Consider the following 20,020-nt stretch of genomic DNA (forward strand, 5'->3'; position numbering starts at 1 on the left):
ACTAAGGGTCATGGACTTGTGATCAGGTGCCTGGGATAGACCACACTGAGAATGCCACACTCAGGGCAGACAGCAAGAAATAGGACAGATAGTCCCCCAAAACTGCTGGTTTAGTCTGTAATCAAATTCACCAAACCAGTAACAAGAGCTTCTGCCAGTACCACACTGGTTAACCAAAAGCCAAACACAGTCCCCTTTAGGCATTCCAGCACTTGGCTCCCATCCAGACAACCCAATCTAATATAGTGAGAGGTTATCAAAAATTCATTTTACCATATGTGAGGTTCTTTCTAATCCCAAAGAATCAGACACATACCCCAAGTCAATATGTATCTCAGATCTTGCCCAAATATCACGCTGTCAGTCAATCCTTAGTAAACTAACTAAAGATTTAATAATAACAAAAAAGAGAATTATAAATGGTTAGTAGATCATATGCATACAAATGATTGCAAAGTCCTTATATCAGGTCTGTAGCAGTGAATGAATAGACTGCTTGCTTGTAAAGTCTGGTAACTTCCAAAAGATTGGAAGATCCTCAGTCCGTAGTTCAAGATGCTCCCTTTTGTTGTAAATCCACAGTCCAGTGAATTAGAGTAGGAAAGAAGCAAAATGGAGGTGTCTCAGAGGTCTTTTATATCTTTTGCCATGTGCATGGAAATTTACTGTCCCAAACAAAGCCACAGTCCAGGTTCATGGAAAATTACTGGCCCAAGATGGAGTCCAGGGTCACATGTCCTTATCACAAGTCCTTACATGCTTTGCTGACTCACAAGGGCAGACATTGCTTATATGCTTTCTGAGGTGTCCACAAGAAAAGCTTACTGGATGGGATGAATTTTTTCAATGGCCCATTGTGAGTTGAGTGTCCTTAATGGGCCATCAACACATAGCTGTCTAGTCTAGCTGTCTGATGCAAATCTATCTGCGGGGTGTCACCCACAAATACAACACGTGTAAGATATAAGTACTCACCCAATATTCAGAACTTCAGCTACACAGATGATACATATATATAAACAAGATAATCATACTTAGCAATTCATAACTTTTCTCTTGGTATCTTACATGACATACTTTGTACAAGACTTATGGAAATTCTGTAATAGTGGTAACAGTGATATAAATGGTTACCTTTCTTATACACAGAATCACAAGGCCTACTTTACTTATGCTAACTTGCTTAAGCCAGTGTCTTATAGAATACAGGCCTGTAGGTTCCTTGTGTTACTGATGAGTAAAATAAAAAGCTAAGCTAGCTCTATGGGCTACACAGTAGGATGGTGTCTTCTGTTTAGAATCACAATCTGCCCTCCATTTCTGCTACAAATTGTTATATATGCAAATAAAGTGAAATACAGTTAAACTCTAGATGAGTTTGGAATGTAAAATTATTTTATATTAAGCAAAATACGTTTAATACGTTCAGATAGATAAAAACAATATTGAAATTACTATAATTAAAACACTATTAAATCTCTTACTAGGACACAGTTAACGCTTACTCTGGCTTAACTTAACTCATTGCTTTTTGTAGTATTATGGGTCCAGCAACTTTGGGGGTTGGCGGTTTGGGGGGATGGGAACATGTTTTTTTTTCTTATTAAACTATGATAGCATCTGTGACAGTTCTCACAGAATGTTCAGACAAATCTCCTTGAATCGTTTAAGAAACAGTTGTAGTCTTCAAGTGATTTTTTTCCACACTGATTCCACTCTTGGTGCGCATGAACATGCGATTAGATTCTTTTGAATAGCAGTGTCTGTTGCGAGATGCCTTGCAATTACTGTAGCTTAAAGTATGAGAGGCAAGGTGGTCTCAGCCACATCACAGTTCCTTCAGGCTGGACTATGTGGTTTGCAAGTCTCTTCAACATGTTAGCATACACTTTGGTTTGGTTTTTTTTTGGTTTTTTGGGGCGGGGGGTAATTTCCCAGTGGAAACAAGGCATTGATAGTTTCTTCCTCCCAACCTCCTTATCTAGGACCCAATGCCCCCCACTTCTCCCTCTGTACACAAGACCAACCTGGTTGAAGGCAAAGCTCCAAGAGTCAAGATCTGTTCTTTCTGAGACTTGGCAATGTCCATCATTAATGGTCATGCTAGATGCCTCCTTTGGTTAGGTGAGGGGCGTATGCCTAAGCATTGCTCAGAGTGCAAGGCTTTTTCAAAGTACACACAAAATCTAAAGAGGGCCGACTGAAGTTGAATCTTTTGGAGACTTCAGTGTGTTATCCAACCCAGGCAAGCCAGCTAAGAGGCCACCTCCCACCAGTCAATCTTTTTCCTCAAGTGTTCCTGTAAACTGCTGTGCCAACCTGAGCTCTGGGGACACTCTCTTACATATCCTGTTCCTTTGCTCCTTCAACTTTGGTGTGAGACAAAGTCCACAAGGACACTCATACCACGGACTAGGGAAAACTTAGATCTTCCTTGCCGGGGGAAATGGTCCTATCTAAGCCTTGCACATATTGGCCCCCTTGGAGTCATCCCATATGACAGAAAGCCAGCTGCCCAGACAGTTTCAAATCATCTCTGAGGCAGCATGTACAATAACTCCAGTATAGACTCCCCAACTGTCTGTAGCAAAGGAAAAGGAAAAGTTCAGCAGGGAGGAACTCTCCTCAGAGAGCAACTATTGGCCATATCTTCATTGCCTCCAGATGAAGCAATCAACCTCTCCATCCATTCCCTCCGCAGGTGAGCTCAGGGTCTTTCAGGACCTGATGAGGCAGCTGGCAGGTGCTCTTGACAGACTCCTCAAAAACATCCAGGAGAAGCAGCACAAGCTCCCAGGCATTCTTTAGCCCTCTCAGTCGGGCAAATTGCCCATTAATGAAAGGATAACTTATTTCTAGAGCCTGCTGAGATCATTTGGCTCACTGTCACCGGCTAGCATGTGGACAGAAAGTATCAGATAATAACAAAGGGGTTTTAGGGTATTCTTTTCAACATCCCACTCTGGGATCTTTGATCATCCGAGCTGCACAAGAACAGAGTCTAAAGCAGAGGTGGGCAAACTACGGCCTGTGGGCCCCATCCGGCCTGCTGGACCATCCTGCCTGGCCCCTGAGCTCCCGGCTGGGAAGGCTAGCCCCAGGCCCCTCCCTGGCTGTCCTCTCCCCCTGCAGCCTCAGTACGCTGAGCTGCCAGCACTCTGGCCCGCTGCTCCTCCCGGGCAGCATGGCAGCGTGGCTGGCTTCGGCATGATAAGGGAGCGGTGAGTGGGGGATCCAGGGGGCAGTCAAGGGACAGGGAGCAGGGGGCTGTTGGATGAGGCAGAGGTTCTGAGGGGGCAATCAGGGAATGAGGAATGGGGGGGGGCCGGATAGGCATGGGAGTCCTGGGGGGGCCTGTCTGGGGGCGGGGCAGTCAGGGGACAAGGAGCAGGGGGGGTTGGATGGGTCGGTGGTTCTGAGGGGGGCAGTCAGGGGGCGGGAAGTGGGAGGGGGCGGATAGGGGGTGGGGGCCAGACTGTTTGGGGAAACACAGCCTTCCGTACCAGCCCTCTATATAGTTTTGCAACCCCGATGTGGCCCTCTGAGAGAAAAGGATCCAAACAAACTGGATCTCCGCAGATGCAAAGTGTATTTATCTGTGAATTTACAACGTAGAGTTGTGAACTACCAGATGCTCCTCTCTAAATACAATTCTCTCTTTTTGGGACTGATTCTGTTAATTGATGGATACGCTTCCCAACATATATCAGGAAAAACTAACATCTGCCTTGGCTGAAGGGTGGCTCATTGTGAGAACGCCAGGCTGCACTGGATATGTAAGACACAGTAGCAAGAACTATGGTGTCCATGGTCACAATAAGACACTCTCCTGTCTGCAGATGTCAGGCATTCCCCGAGAAGTCCAAGTGACCACTGAATATCTTCCATTTCAGTGGAAAGACATGTTCAGCACTGGTACCAACAAGGCATTGCACTGATTAAAAAAACAGATAGAGCCCAGGCACAAACAGCATTAGAAATTGAGGCCTCTATCCTCATCCTGCGACAGATCCCAGCAACAGTTCCCACTGTGTCCATCAGAATCACTGAGGAAAGGCCTACAGTTCCACCAGTGGTGCTCATCAACCTCACTCTGGCTGTCCCCACAGGAGGGACAAGTGTGAAGGAAGTAGCTTTGACAGGACAGTCAAGAGCCCACCTGGACCATCTCTGAATCAATCCACTTTTCTGTTTGACAACCACCTTTATTATTTTAAATAAACTTGGGCTGGGATCACCTCTGATGGGTCCTTGAGACCATAAGGAAGGTTTGGGGCTGTTCTAATTCCCTTCCCACTCCTCTTCAGGTACCCTTCTCACAGGATACTTCTACAACAAGAAGTCAACTCCCTGCTGCAATTGGGAGTGATAGAGGAGGTTCCTCAAATTCAGAGCGGGGCTTCTACTCCCATTACTACTTGATCCCAAAGAAGATCAGGGTGGTCATCCTAGCTTTCATCATCCCTGTATTTGATCCCATGAACTGGTGCATGGCTTTCAACTTACACAATGCTTGCTTCCATATCTCAATACTCCCAGCATACAGAAAATTAATGGTGTTTATAATAGAAACATCCTATCCTTTGGTTTGTCCACAGCCACAAGGCTTTACTAAGTCCTCACTGTAGTGGTGACAATATATCTAAGGAGACAAGAAGTCCTGGTGTATCTGTATTTGGATAATATGGCTGATACGGGGCTCTTCTCCACAAGTCAGAAACTCTAGGCAGAACACCTTAAACCACTTCACCTCCCTCTGCCTCATGATTAGGGCTCTATGTTTGTCATGGAGGTCATGAGAGTCACGGATTCCATGACTTTCCTTGAGCTTTATGACTTCGCAGCAGCCAGTGTTGCTGACCCAAGGGCCTCTCAAGCAGCTGGCTCCAGAGACAGCAGCTCAAGTGGTCCTGGAGACAGCCATACTGGCCGCTGTTGGAGCAGCTCTGTTGCTGGAGCAGCTCTGCAGCCAGCCAGTGGGGTGGCCCTGCAGCCAATCGTACCAGCCGCTGCTCAGCCAGTCCCTGGGGCCAGCCACACTGGCTGTTGCTCAGGCAGCCCATGACTTTTACTAAAAATACCTCTGGCTAAATTATAGCCTTACTCATGATCAACAAGGACAAAGCAACACTGACTCTGAGATAGAGCATAAAATTTATAGGAACAGTGTTACGATTTTGCCAACTTGGAATCTATCTGCCACAATGGACACTGCTATTCAAAAGAATTTGATTTTGTGAGCATGGGGGCGCGTGCACACCAAGAATGTAATCTGTGTTGACATCTTAAAGTACTACAGTTCCTGTAGGATATATAACCCGTTCTCTGCATTACAGTATTTCTCTATGCTGAAGATTATTTTAAAAGCATTTAAAACAAATTGGAATAATTATGCAGATACTTAACTTTTATCCCACTTCTGTGTTGTGTTTTTTTTTCCTTTGAAGCTTGAAGTTCAGGCTCCTCCAGGCACACCAGTTGGCTACATAAAACAAAACTGGCATCCCTGTCTGCCTAAACTTACTGTTCAAAATGAAGCAAAAATGGATGTATTTAAAATCATTGGCCCATGCTTTGTATGCAGCTGTTGTGAGGATATTAATTTTGAGGTAGGTAACATTGTTTAAAGTGTTTGTATTCCTTTCTTCTATTTTTAATTAGTTGGTTTTCCTAATAGTTTAATATCTGTAACTGGTCTTATTGTTACTAATGGACCATTTCCCACAAAACTAAGTTGTAATGCATTCAGTAATAACATTTGGTGTTTAGATAGTCCAACTGTTTGCATATGAAAATCTTTGAAAACAATTATCTTAGTAAATAACCCAGGTTTCAACCACTGTCATAATAAATCAACTTTCAGATTACCAAACCATGAGATATTGACTGTTTAGATAATATTTCATCCTTTTTTTTTCCCTTTCTTCCTGTTGGAGTGAAGCTTTTAGCGCCAGTTAGAGTGTATCTTGAATATATTGCAGTTGTTTCACTGTTGTGGTGTTGAAATCTCTTTAATGTTTATTGAATTAACAGTGGAAAATATCATTACATTATCTTACTTTAGGTAGTAAAAATAGATTCAGTATACACTTTTGAATAGATTCAGTACATAATTTTCCCCTTAGTACTGTATATTTAAGTATTATTAATTAAATGACAACTTTCTAGAGCCACTGACTTAATTGTTCAGTACTTGATGTAAATGATCAAAATGGATCAGCATAAGTGGATCGTGTAATTTTATTGTACATTATTTAATTCTGTAATTAATTAATTCTTAAACTAATGAAGAGTTAATTAATCCTATTTTCATATTCCAGATACTAGTTTATTCTAAAACAATGTATAGTAATCATAAGCAAAGGTTTGCAAGATCATTCTAAGCAAGCTTTGTAGCCATTATGTTCTTGGGAATAGCCATTTTACATGGCTTTGAACACTGAAACCAGTTTTCAAAAGACATAATGTTGACATATGTCTTCTCCCCTACTTTGGAAAATTATCATATAATCTTTTAATATCCATGTAGACACCTGACACTGGGTGAAGGAACCTTGATTTACAGCAATTCTAATAGTATAGCCCTGCAACCTTCTCCATTACTGTGCTGCACTGTGTAGTTAGCATTGATATGAGCCCAAGTTCTAGCCTAGGACTTGCACCCATGATTTACTTTTGTAGAGTGGAGATTACCACAAAATTGAATACCACATGCTGTAGTACATATAACAACCAATATAAATGTGAATATCCTGAAGTTTTTGAATGAGCATTTAAAATGATCACACAAAATCTTTTTAATTATGAGTGGCAGACTTCCTTTGTTTTATTTCAAATAGGTGAAGTCGATGGATGAAAGTTCTGTAGTCGGAAGAATTTCTAAGCAGTGGAGTGGATTTGTGAGAGAGGCATTTACAGATGCTGATAATTTTGGAATCCAGTTTCCACTGGATCTTGATGTTAAGATGAAAGCTGTCATGATTGGTGCCTGCTTCCTCATCGTGAGTCTGCCAATCCACTCATTTTAAACAATGAATATATGCTCATTTCTGTTCATCTGTATGTTAAAATTGTACTGGGATATGACTTGATCCTGGGCTTATTGAAGTTAACAACAAAACTCCCATTGACTTTGAGGGTGCAGGATCAGGTTCCAAGGAGGCATGACAAATGAATTATTTCAGATAATGGAATTACATTTGGTCCAATTAGAAGTATAAAATTACATTTAGGAATACACTTATTTATTGCTGATATGCCCGCTCTTGTAAAGTTTCACACTGTTTCTATGCCATAAGGACACAGTACCAGTTATCACTGCATGGCTTCTTTGAGGCTGCTGTAGGAGCCATTCCATTAATTAGCTGACATTTACTAAACAAAGAGCAGAGCAACTTGTCCCTTCCCTTGAAAACTACTGTAACCATGACAAGTTCTCATTTCTGCTAGATGTTTACTGTCAAGCTTGAGTTTTCTGAAAATGGGTAAGAAAACTAGAAGGAAGGAGAGAGGCATATGCATCAGCTCAGGGATGGAAATGTCAACAATCCACCTTGCTCTGTAGCAGCAATCTTTTTCAGACCATTATTGATTAACCAGAGCCTTTTCTTACTTGGCTATGTTGTTTCGTGTGACTTTGTCATGCAGATAAAAATACTGGAAACAGCCCTGCTTAGAGACAACAATTTGACAAAGCACGCAAGCGTGTATTATTTTAAGTCCCATTGATTTCAATGGAACTTAAGCAAATGATTGGTACAGGGATGGAATTAATCATATGCTTATGTGTTTTGCTGAATGGGGCCCAAAGTGCACAAGGCATTATAAAGCACAAACAAATTTTGTGTGTGTGTGTGTGTGTTTGCTGCATCTTTCGTTTTTGTTTTTGTTGGGTTTTTATGTTTTGCATGTGTGTAGCTAGTTGATTTCTCTGATTGTGGGTGGGGAAAAAAAAAGGTTGGTGGAAGTTACAGAATGGGAATCAATGTTTAAATTCCAGGCCACGTCAAAGAACGAGGTTTCAGATTTCTGTGAAGTGAGGGAAAGTTAAGGAAGTGCCCACTCCAATACCTCAGCCATATGCTTCTTAGAGTTGTTGCTCAGCTATTGTTTAGCTACTAAATTCCCCTCCAACACAGAGACTGACCTTCCCCCTCCAATAAAAAAAGCTGTTTTTCTTCATTGTGGGCACTTTAGTTTGCGGGCAAAATGACAGCTGTGATGTCCTGTCCCTGTAGTTCCTCCAGTTTTCTCTATCTCCTCAGTGACAGGCAAGATTAACTAGATTTCCTTCCTGGAGAAAATGGCAACAACATTTTATTTCAAATTTCTGCTTAACAATTCAGTTAAATTCCAAGCTATGTCCTAGGACTGTTCTATCTTTTGGTGAATTTTCCCTCTCAGCTTCACTTCCCCTTCTGAGATGCTATATTGATTGGTGCCCCTGCAGGCTCCAGAGAGAAAACTAGGCTAAGGAAACTTAAAGGCAAAAAAGAAAAAGAAAAAAGTCAGTCTCCTGCTTTAACCCACAGTCTCTTCTCTCCCAGTGCTCCTTAATCAAGTTTCTCTTTGGGAAGTTTAGCCACATCTGTGGCTAGAAGTGAATTTTCCCCTTAGCCCCATTATATGTGGGGTCACAGTGCAATTTACCTGGGCAGGAGAGGAGCCTGGTTAGGGAACCTGGTTATGCTGGACATAATGAAGGCACTGGTCTCAACTGCCCACTCTGGCTGAAGACCCCTCTGCTTCTATCCCCCAGGCTAAAGAGAGAGGCAAGATTGAAAAAGTTGACAAAGGTACAAAAAAGCTCTGGCCTGTGGATACCCAGAGTAGTACTTTAGAGCTGCAGCTGCCCCTCCCTTCCGCTTTAGAACTCAATGTATCAGGGGTTGGACAAATCAGCAGGCCCAAGACAAATAAAAGGGATGATCTCTAGAACTTGCACCAGCAGCCACACCCCTGTCTGTGGAGTTCAGCCACTTTCTCCCACTCCACCTCTCCGTGGACCACAAATGGAGGGCTCTGTACACAACATAGATGCTGCTGATGCTGGATTGTGGTAAGGGGACTTCAAACCTAGACCTCTTCCCTTGTTACCAGCTCTATAACAAGCCTCTGAAGATTTTCCAGTGGATATCCTAAGCTGGCACCTTCAAGAGGAATGCAGACTCTTCTGACTGCTTTGCAGAAGAGAAGGGTGAAATTTCTGACTTCTGGGGAATCCGTTCTCAAATCTCACTCCCTCCTTTGAGAGACTGAGAAAGTGCCCTAGTGCTCAAGGGCTACAGTGTCTCCCTTTGATGGTAGGAAGAGCCCTAATTATGTGAAATGTTTTTGGGACAATCTGAAATCTATCTTAGCACAATTTCACTCTTCCTTTGGAAGCAGAATCATAGGGACAATCTTCCAAAGGGGAAATAAATAAAATCTACATCTGGTACCCCTGCTTACCTTAGGAGTACAGAATGGCAGATTAAACCCAATAAAGATCAAGCCGCAGACCTGAGCAGATTCCTCTATACACACTATAAATGATCAAAGTAACAAAACATATATGTTAAATAATCCTAACAGTCTTTGAGGAACGGTGCTGTGAAACTGCTCAGGAGGTCTGTGGCTACTCTAAACAAATTATAGCTGTCTCTCTCTTCTTGTACTTCCTGGGACGATATCATAAGAATGTGAGAAGTGCTTTCAGCCACACCTAGAAGTTTAGGAAAGTGTTGAGCTGTCATTCCCAACAATCACTGAGTTACCATACCCTACCACTGCTGCCATTTCCGCTTCCCCTGTGGCTGTTGGTGGAGTGACAAAAGAAAGAACAGTCCAGATGTGAACAAACAAACAGGCAGTAAGGGTCCTCTTGGCCCACTGTTAACTTATTTCTAGCCTCCCTGGCCTCAACTTTAAGGCCATAGAGTTGCTCAGGCAGTCATACAAGCCTAGACCAATAGCGCAACAGTTTTGCAACCAACAATCTTATGAACCAACCTGTAAAAAGCAAAAGGTTCAGAAATCCCATCTCACTAGACCTTCTGTGGCAACAACATCAGTCCAATGCCAGCTTCCATTGAAACAATATTTTTGATGGGAGTTTAAGAGCTGCAAACCAGTGATGCCAACACCTGCCAATTCCCTCACACACTGTGGGAATTTTCTAGGACTCTTTACACATCTGGATTGCAAAAACAACAGGCAAGTGGGTACTAAACATTATCCATTCTGGCTATACTATCGAATTTACCTCCCTGCCTCCTCCAAACCCCCCATCCCCACCCCTTTTCAGGGGCCATTTTCATAAGGAGATTCTCAAACAAGAAGTAGAATCCCTCTTGCAAGCGTGGCTTCAAACTGTACTCACCAAACAAACAGTCCATGAATGTCATATAACTGAGTCCACCAAGGTAACATCATCTCTGCTATGATGGAGGAATCCCCAGCAGGTATGCATGAGTATGCCATTTCTTTCCCCCTCTCTTGATGGGATATCATTATGGATGCATCTCTTTTAGGCTGTGGGGCTTGCAGCGCAGGGCTTCACAAGAGACGAGGATTCACATCAGAATCTGAAAGTGAGAGTCCAGGAAGCTTGCAAAGCCTTTTTCCCATTCATTCAAGATATCCATATCCTCATCATGTTGGACAATATGACAACTGATTTTTCAATCAACAAGAAAGGACAAGTGAGATCCATTCCCCTGTGTGCAGAAGCAGTCACCCTATGGAAATATCGCATCAGCAATCAAAAGGAGTACTTGTGGCACCTTAAAGGTGCCACAAGTACTCCTTTTCTTTTTGCGAATACAGACTAACACGGCTGCTACTCTGAAATCAGCAATCAAATCACCCTGTTGGCAATTTACCTTCCAGGGGATCAGGATGCGCCGATGGACTCCCTCAACAGACACTTTGCTATCAACCACAAATGAGAGTTACATGACTCCATGGTAGACAGTATTTTTGCTCTGTGGGGAACCCCTGCAAGGGACCTGTTCGCCTCTCAAATGAACAAAAATTGCAACATACTGCTCCAGAGAAGCCATAGTCTTCTTCTCTCAGGGCAACATTCTCCTCTTTCCATGGTCAAGCCTTCCTTCGCTTACCACTCATACCTCAGGTCTTATGGAATATTTTGTCAAGACAAGGCACAAGTCGTCATCATCATCAGTCTCCAGTGACCCAGACTGTTTTGGTTCCCAAGTCTCTGATGCATGTTGTCTCTGTCGCTGATCAACATTCAGTCTTCTTCCAATCTCCTGACCCGGGGAAAGGCAACATCAAGCATCCCATCTCCCAAGCACTCCATCTCAGGACTTGGTTTTTGGATCGGTGTAAATAATGCAGCATTTGTGTTCTGAAGCTATGCAAAGCATTCTTATTACCAGTCAAAAAGATTGCACTAGAAAATGCTACACTGACAAATGGAAGCATTTCTCTTGTGGGAGCAACAAAAACGTATATCCCCAGAGATTGCAGGTATTCCCTTATTTTGGACTCCCCCCATCCCCCTCTTCAAAACAGTGGGTCTTTTCATCAACTTTTTACGAACCACCTGGCAGCAATCAGTGTGTACCACCCACCTTCACATGGTTACTCAATTTTTGCTCACGCATTGACTACCAGTTTTTGGAAGGGTCTACTCAGAGTCTTTCTGCCAGTAAGGAAACTTACTCCTCAATGGACTTTAAATCTTGTTCTTTCAGTGCTTGCTATCCCTTTGAACCACTAGATATGTGTTCCATGTCTCATGGATAGAAGAAGATTGCATTTGTGGTAGCCAACACTTCAGCCAGGAGGGTGGCTGAGCTCAGAGCACTGCTGGCAGATCTGCCTTACACTATATTCCCACAAAGTCCCATTGCATTTACATCCCAAGTTCACCCCCAGAGTAGTTTCAGAGTTTCACCTGAACTAGTCAGTTCGCTTACCTGTGGTTGGTTTTTTCCCAAAAACCACATGCCTCTGAAGAAAAGAGGAGACTTCATTCCCTCGATACGTGATGAGCCTTAGGGTATGTGTAGGCTTAAAATGCTACAGTGATGCAGCTGCACCTATGTAGCACTTCAGCGTAGACACTCACTAGAGCAACAGGAGGGGTTCACCCATTGCTGTAGTTGATCCACCTCCCCGAGAAGCAGTAGCTAGATTGACAGAAGAATTCTTCTGTCAACCTAGCACTGTCTATGCCGGGGGTTAGGTTGGTATAGCTGTGTCTCTTAAGGGTGTGAATTTTTTACACCCCTGAGAGAAGTAGTTATGCTGATGTAAAGTCTCAGTGTAGACCAGCCCTTGTCCTTTTACCTACAAGAGACAAAACCAATCAGAATATCTCCCAGATTGTTTGTTTATTGCTGTAGAAGAAAGAGTTCAAGGTCAAGCTATGTCTTCTCAGAGGATCTTTAAATGGATCTTGGTCTATTTCTTACCCTGCTATAAGCTGTCTAATATTCATCCTTCTCATGGGGTGTGGGCTTATTCTACAAGAGCACAAGTAACATCGGTGCTGTTGCTTCTAGAAGTACCTCTGTGTCACATTTGCAGAGCAGCTACTTGGAGTTCCAGCCACACATTTGTGAGGTGATATGCTTTAGTACAGGACTCCTCCACTGATGCATCCTTTGGGATGTTGGGGATTCAGACAGCTCTGCCACCTGCAACCTTGCACCCTCCTCCTACGTGAGTACTGCTTGTCTGTCACCCACAGTGGAGTACACATAGGGACCAACGCTCAAAGACAAAGAGAGGTTCTTCACGATGTGAGATCCCTATATATATTTCACTACCCACCCTCCTTCCCTTTTGCTTTAGATTGTTCTTGGATTGTGGTAGAGAAGGAAATGTCACTTGGGCAAGGATGAGACAACCTACCTTTCATACACTTTAGGAAAAGGCAAAGTGCAACCCCTGGTCAATAAGATCCAAGCCCTCCAGACATGCCCTATGCCTTCCTCGAGGAAACAGGTGTGCCGTCTTTTAGGACTGGCTGATACCATTGATTTTATTCCTGAATTCTCAACCATTGTGGCCCCTCTTACCAATCTTCTCAAGAATGGCAGTCCAAAGAAGAACCAAAGGTTGTGAGGAGGCTTTTCAAACCCTGAAAGCCCAGCTCTGCTGAAAACCCATCTTGTACAGCCTCGACTTCACCAAGGTGTTCCTGCTGCAGACCAATGCTTTGGATGTGGGCATAGGGACCATTTTATCCCAAGTAGTGGAAGGTGATGAGCACCCCATCCTATATATCTGCTGGAAGCAGTTCTCAAGAGAGAGGGCTTACTCCATGATCAGAAAGGAAGCATTAGCAATAAAATGGGCTATCAACTCGCTCTGCTACTACCTTCGGGGTGCTCCCATCATGCTAGTCGCTGACCTTTCCCCTCTCCAGTGACTACAGGCTATGAAGGATATTATCCCTGAATTATGCATTAGTACCTCTCCCTCCAGCCCTTTTCTTGCCACATCCAACACCAGGCTGGCAGAGCACACCTGAACGCTGACTTCTTTTCACAAGGAGGAGACCAGATGGGGGAGGTCAGATTCCAAATGGGGTTATGGGGATGGGGGAATGTGACCATGCAGAGAAACTGCCTTGCAGCACAGCAGGAGTTAAGGAGAACCTCTGAGCCCTGCTAGCCCTGCCCTATTATACCTGCAGCTAATGCCAGGCCTGGAGGGGGTAAAAAAGGAGAGAGTCTAGCCTAGTTCAGGGCTGACTGGCGAAGACAGGAAGGAGCAGTAGCCTGCCGGCCAAGGCAGCCAACAGGGAGCATGTTCTGTCTCCCAGCCAAGAGAGACAGCGGAGGAGACCTAGGAGCCTTTGAAGTAACTGTAATGACAACTGAAGTATCTGTCTGACTGCAACCCAGAGACATTGTGGAGTTTGGCAGTACCAAATTGATGGCTGCCCCTCTCGAAAGAGCTTGGAGCTGCAGTAAGGCACCACCCAAGATCCACAAGAGAGCGACCTGGGAGGCAAGCCACCCTAGCGTATTGGACTATAGGGGCCATGCCCCAAACTAAATGGATTCTGGTAGGAAGTAACCCAGAGCAGTGGATTTAGAATACCTCCTCAAAGAACCCCCTGTTCGGTGGTCTGCTCACACAGGGCCCTGGGCTGGGACTTGGTGGAGTGGGGGTGCCCAGGTCCTCCTATCCCCACTGCCTGAAAGACTGAGGCACCTTAACCAGGGAAATAAGGGGCCGGACATCAGGCACTCCAACAACTAGGCTGCCTGCTCTCCACACACCTTGTTACAAGGAGAAACTCACCATCACCACACAGTTGTCTCAACAAGAAAGAAATTAAGAGGTAGGGCATTCCCCTCCCCACCTCCACTAATGACTGACAGGTCTGGCTCTGTTCCCAACCTGCAAGCAGGTTGGAGTATGTAAATAACAGATATATGGACATTACCTAAAAAAAAAGTACACTTTTCAGGTAAGCTCAAATCATTTTTCCTATTCTTAGTACAAAAAATGGTCAAATTTCACTTTTTAAATGGTAAACTAAAAATAAACTTTTTTATATTTGGCTACTTTTATTTGGCACACAGCAACTATGTTGGTTCAGAAATCCTTATTAGTACTTTTATCACTGACACAGCATGTGTTCTTAAGAAAGTAAACTTTGAAGGTTGTATCAGATGACCCATGGGGAAGAAGCATTATTTTGTATTTTCTGCAAAATAGAATTTAAAACCCCCATGAAGTTTTAGTTCTCAGAATAATCTCTAAAAGCATTAAGATGACTCTGATCTATATACATGGCCTCTTAGAACTATCTAATTCTGTGTTCATTTTCTTTGCTGTTTAGGATTTCATGTTCTTTGAGCAAACTGGGAATAAGAACCAGCGCACAGGAATATGGCAGTAGAATCTATTGTTGGGCTTAAAACGTGCTTACAGAGAAGTTTCACATGGCTTTGTGCTCTTTTTCTAACATACATTACAAAAATCCACTATATATAGAACATGTCTGGATCTTTTGCTTATTGCTAATTTCTTTTGTAACTTAGGGTTTCTATTGCCCTATTTTATGGTTTTGATATTGTAAATACAATTCTATACCTCTGATATAAATATAGATTAGATCTGTATAAATAATGTGAAATGTTTGTGAATCTTCCCTGACTAGAATTTGAACTGCAAAAATTATTTCTTTATTCTTGTGAGCACTTTGTAGAAGATCTTTTATAGTACTGAAAGACTGGGAGTAATCCTCTGTCACTTGCACAAAACTACAGTTGATCCTACAACAAGGGCAGATTTTTTTAATACTTTGTCAATGTTTTATTTTTAAATATAATTAAAATTTTAAATATAATTCAGTTCTCTGTAATATCTATATATTGTATATTAAACAGTGTAATCCTATATTTTGTTTAATTATGATAAAATAGATATCAGCATTCATATTTTGATGTTTATAATCTATTTCAACTATATATATATATATATATATATATATATATATATATATATATATATAAAAATAAAATATTATATGAGAGCAGAAGTGTAAATGAAAGCTCTATTTCTTCATCTCACAATCCAGATGCAAATTTGCCCAACAGAAGTAGAGTGCCTCACTGTAATTCACTATGTGCTAACTGACACTGGCAAAAGTGATTCCTAAAGACATTGTATACAGCTGGTAGTCTTTCAAAATTAACAGTTTACCCAAGCAAGATTAAAGCATACCTAAACCCTTTTTAAAAATAGACTTTTCCCACTTACCTAGAACATGAGGGAGATTTTGGTGTTCTGAGTTAAAATTTGTTACAATTATTAATAGGCCACTTTTTAACTCTTTTAAAAGCTGGATCATATAGTGGCCTTTAACTCATCTTATTTTGATGAACTTTTGATTGTAGTATGATGGAAACATAACTGTATGGCGGCTTGTACCTTAGAGTGAATCCTCTTTCACTTGCTCAATAATTACAGTTGATCGTAGAACCAAGGCAGTTAGGTAAACATATTTAGAGAGAAAAGAAAAAAGTCAGAACAGTTAATGATTTCCCTCTCTTTTTGCTCTGACAATATCATCACTCCTCTTCCCAACCACTGGTCTAGGCACTAGCTATCAAAGGTATAAGAAGACTTGGTAAGTTAATTTATTTGTAAACTTAGCAAATTAGTATGGAAATAGGGAGAAACAGACATAAGACCCCATGATGCTATTTTTATATAATCAGTTTTCAACTGTTTTGTCTTCTCCTTTTGATTATGGATTATAAGCATTTTTATTTGAACTGGGTAAACAAATGAATACATTTGTCAGTTCTCAGCCCCTATTCTCACAAGCACACACTTGCTTCTCGGTCCCAGATATTTATTACATGCTAAGGGTGGCCTTTTTGTGTGAGTGCCTCCTATGTGATATTGTTGACAAGTCTATTCTAATTACTTGTTCACTTTTCTCAAAATACATTCCTTTTGTTTAGTTATCCAACCTTTTTAAATGTGCCAATGACTCCGCTGAAATAACAAAAGGCCGATGAGCCATAGGACTCCTCTGCATAATGCCCATATTATTTTTTACTATTTGTATTACCATTGTGCCTTGGAGTCCCAGTCATGGACCAGGATGCCAGTGTGCTGGGTCCTATACAAACAGAAAACAAAAAGACAGTCCCTACCCCAAAGAGCTGACAATCTACATATAAGACAAGGCACAGAGGATGCAGACAGACTGAGGTGGGAGCACAAGAAAACCATGAGAATGTGCTTGTCAGCATGATAGGTTGTGATCTCAGCACATCCATAACCTAGTCATTCTTTGTAGGCTTCATGATAAGAGTTTCAAGAAGGATTTTGAAGTAGGATAAAGAGATTTGAAGTAGTTTTGCAGATGTTTACATCTGATGAGTGTACATTTGTTTTAACTCCTTCATGAGAGCCAGAGTGCATACTTATAAAAATATTCCCTGCAATCATTACTGATTAACACAGCCAACAGGTAGCCACACCTAACTTGCCCTAGTGCCTTTTCCTCTTTGCGTGAAGATGCTCCACAAGCATCACTTCAAACATCATCACATTAAAAACGTGTAATATCCTCTTTCAGCATTGCTGTTGATGTTGCCAAAACAAAGCATGACTGCTATATTATCCAAGGTAATATATTCTGATGCTTAAATCATAGGACCAGATACTTGGGTCCAGCCAACCCACAGAGGTTTGGGGAAAATGTGGCTTTAAGCTTTCTCAATTCTGGAGTTAGCTGGAGGACAAAATGTTCCCCTTCATAATTTTTAGCAGCCTAAGGGCTGTTCTAAATCACTCCATATGGAGTGTTCCCCTAGGGATCATTCTGCTGTGTGAGGATTGCCTGAGTGCACTGCTTTGAATCTCAGTTCATTTCTTCCCAAGAGTGAAGGAACCACCAACTTTACATCTGTCATAAATATAAAAGGAAGGGTAACAACCTTTATGTATGCAGTAATATAAAATCCCCCTTGGCCAGAGGTACAGAATCTCCTTACCTGTAAGGGGTTAATCAGTTCAATTAACTTAGTTGGCACCTGACCAGAAGGACTAATGGGGAAAGAAGATAGTTTCAAATCTGGGGCTGGGGGCAAAGCTTTGTTTTTGTCCTCTGTGTGTTGTCTCCGAGACAAAGAGAGAGATCAAGCAAGTAATCCAGCTTCTACTGAATGATGCATCTAAAATTACAGGAATAGTAAGTAATAGCAAGGAAATGCGTTAGAGTATCTCTTGTTTTAGCTTGTGAATTATCCTTATGCTTAGAGGGAGGTTTATCCCTGGTTTTTTGTAACTTTAAAGTTTTGCCTAGAGGGGACTCCTCTGTGTTTTGAATCTGATTACCCTGTAAAATTACCTTCCATCCTGATTTTACAGAGGTGCTTCTTTTACTTTTTTTTCTTTATAATAAAGTTCTGGGGTTTTTTTTAAGAATCTGATTGGTTTTAGTGTCCTAAAAACCCAGGGATTTGGTCTGTGCTCACCTGTACCAACTGGTGAGGATATTATTCTCAAGCCTCCCCAGGAAAGGGGGTGAAGGGGTTTGGGGGGAATATTTTGGGGAACAGAAACTCCAATTGGTTCTTTTCCTTGAATCTTTGTCTAACTCACTTGGTGGTGGCAGCAAATACCGTCCAAGGACAAGAAGGGATTTGTGCCTTGGGGAAGTTTTAACCAAAGCTGGTAGAAATAAGCTTAGGGGATCTTTCATGCGGGTCCCCACATCTGTACCCCAGAGTTCAGAGTGGGGAGGGAACCCTGACAACATCACTTGGGAATTTTCTCTACATCAAAGCATCCCCAGCTGTCCTTGAAATGTAACTCTCCATCCACAGAGGATATAGAGGCAAGATCCAGGTTCCTGGCTTGTATTATTTACAATTGTTCTTATTCATTATTCAGTAGTAACAGACATGGGCAACAGGATTTAGATCCTGCTGGATTTCTCCTGCTTTTAGAAAAAATGATGATTTTGCTTATCTCAGGAGAAGGAGGGAGAGAGGAAAACAAACTGGAAAAAAACCTAATGTATCTCTGATTTAGTGCCAGTATCAGTGTGGCAAATTTTCTTTTAAATATCTTTTTAAAAATTAACTAGCTATTTGGCAAGCCCTGAAAGGTGGTTTTACAGTGTGATAGTTCTGTAATCATGCCTTTATTGCATGTTCACTAGTAGGACTATTCATAATATTCTTCTGTAGCTCATCCATTTTTGTTACATTCTTCTGTTAACTGCAGTATTTATTTCTCTTGATTATGACTTCTATTATCTATAATATTGAAAAGAATGCTTACTGAATGCAGTATTGTTTTCCCTCCACTTGTTCTCTGAATTAACAGGGTATTTATTTCCTTTTTATTTAACTAAGGGTATGATACTTTCTCCCATAAAATAAAGTGGAGAAGCACCAGTTGAGTGCACCTCCAAAGCAAATAATTTTACAATTTTATCATCATATTCATAAATATTTGTTTTATGTTAAATGAAAGTCAAACTCCAGTTAATTGTTTTCAATTTCAATCTGAATTACATCTTTATTGAGCTCTGCCAGCTGTCATCCCAATATAATTGACTTGATTTTACAACCTTTATGCTTCAGGTTTTTTTTTACTTTAGCAGTGTTAGTCCCTTTTAAATAACCCTTTCATGATTTCCAACTTTTCTATTTCTGTTTGGCTTTAAACTTTAAAAAAAAAAAAAGGAAACAACCCCCCCCCATGATGCTCTGTACCTCAGGGGAACACCCTACACCTCCATGTTCATCTTTATAAAATGATTGTGTGGTATCCAACGCAAAGTTTGTCATGTTGGGTGTCTTTGGAAGGCACTGAGCATAGTTGTTATAGTAATTGTTACAGTAATGTTATAGTAAGGTTATAGGTTATAATTTCATGTATATAATTATGAGGCTGAAAATGTATCCTCATGGCTTACAGCAAGCCCATGCAAAAACTCTCCAAGAACAGAGAGGCAATTCACACCTCGTCAGAGCATGGATAGGACAAACCCAGCCCAGCCTCACAGGAACAAAGGACACTGGCTTAGGCAGCAACAAAAGAATCTGTTAGACCTTCCAGAGAGTCACCCCCTTCCTTTGGGCAGTTTGGGACTGTGATGAGGTAATGCTCACCTGACTCTGAAGGGTGGGGGTGGGGGCAAAGCCAAGAGGAAAGAAAGGACATGATAAAAGGGAGAGACATTTTGCCATGCTCTCTCTCTTTCACCTACACCTACAGACACTACTACCACCAAATGCATCCGATGAAGTGAGCTGTAGCTCACGAAAGCTTATGCTCTAATAAATTTGTTAGTCTCTAAGGTGCCACAAGTACTCTTTTTCTTTTTACTACCACCAAGCGACTGAACCACTAATCAAAGGAGAGAGCCTGGCTGAAGAGCCAGCCTCTGGTGAGAAGCATCTAAGTTTGTAAGGACATTTAAAGTGTTAAGATCAGCTTAGAATGTGTTTTGCTCTTATTTCATTTGACCAAATCTGACTTGTTATGCTTTGACTTATAATCACTTAAATCTACC

General features: G+C 41.8%; 1 protein-coding gene across 6 annotated transcripts in view; it reads left to right on the top strand.

Annotated features, from left to right (window-relative positions):
* The window catches only part of LOC119860970 (phospholipid scramblase 1-like), a 47,585-nt gene that overhangs the window by 17,778 nt on the left and 9,787 nt on the right, over positions 1–20,020 (top strand). For 4 of the 6 annotated variants that reach the window (XM_043491794.1, XM_043491792.1, XM_043491790.1 and 1 more), the window contains exons 7-8: positions 5,448–5,609; positions 6,840–7,001. In XM_043491794.1, the coding sequence (XP_043347729.1) occupies positions 5,448–5,609; positions 6,840–7,001 (324 nt within the window). Of the gene's footprint in view, positions 1–5,447; positions 5,610–6,839; positions 7,002–14,812; positions 15,373–20,020 lie in introns of those variants that run through there. The other 2 variants (XM_038415213.2, XM_043491791.1) reach the window with 1 other exon arrangement.

Source organism: Dermochelys coriacea, chromosome 9, assembly GCF_009764565.3.
Source record: "Dermochelys coriacea isolate rDerCor1 chromosome 9, rDerCor1.pri.v4, whole genome shotgun sequence".
Lineage (NCBI taxonomy): Eukaryota > Metazoa > Chordata > Testudines > Dermochelyidae > Dermochelys > Dermochelys coriacea.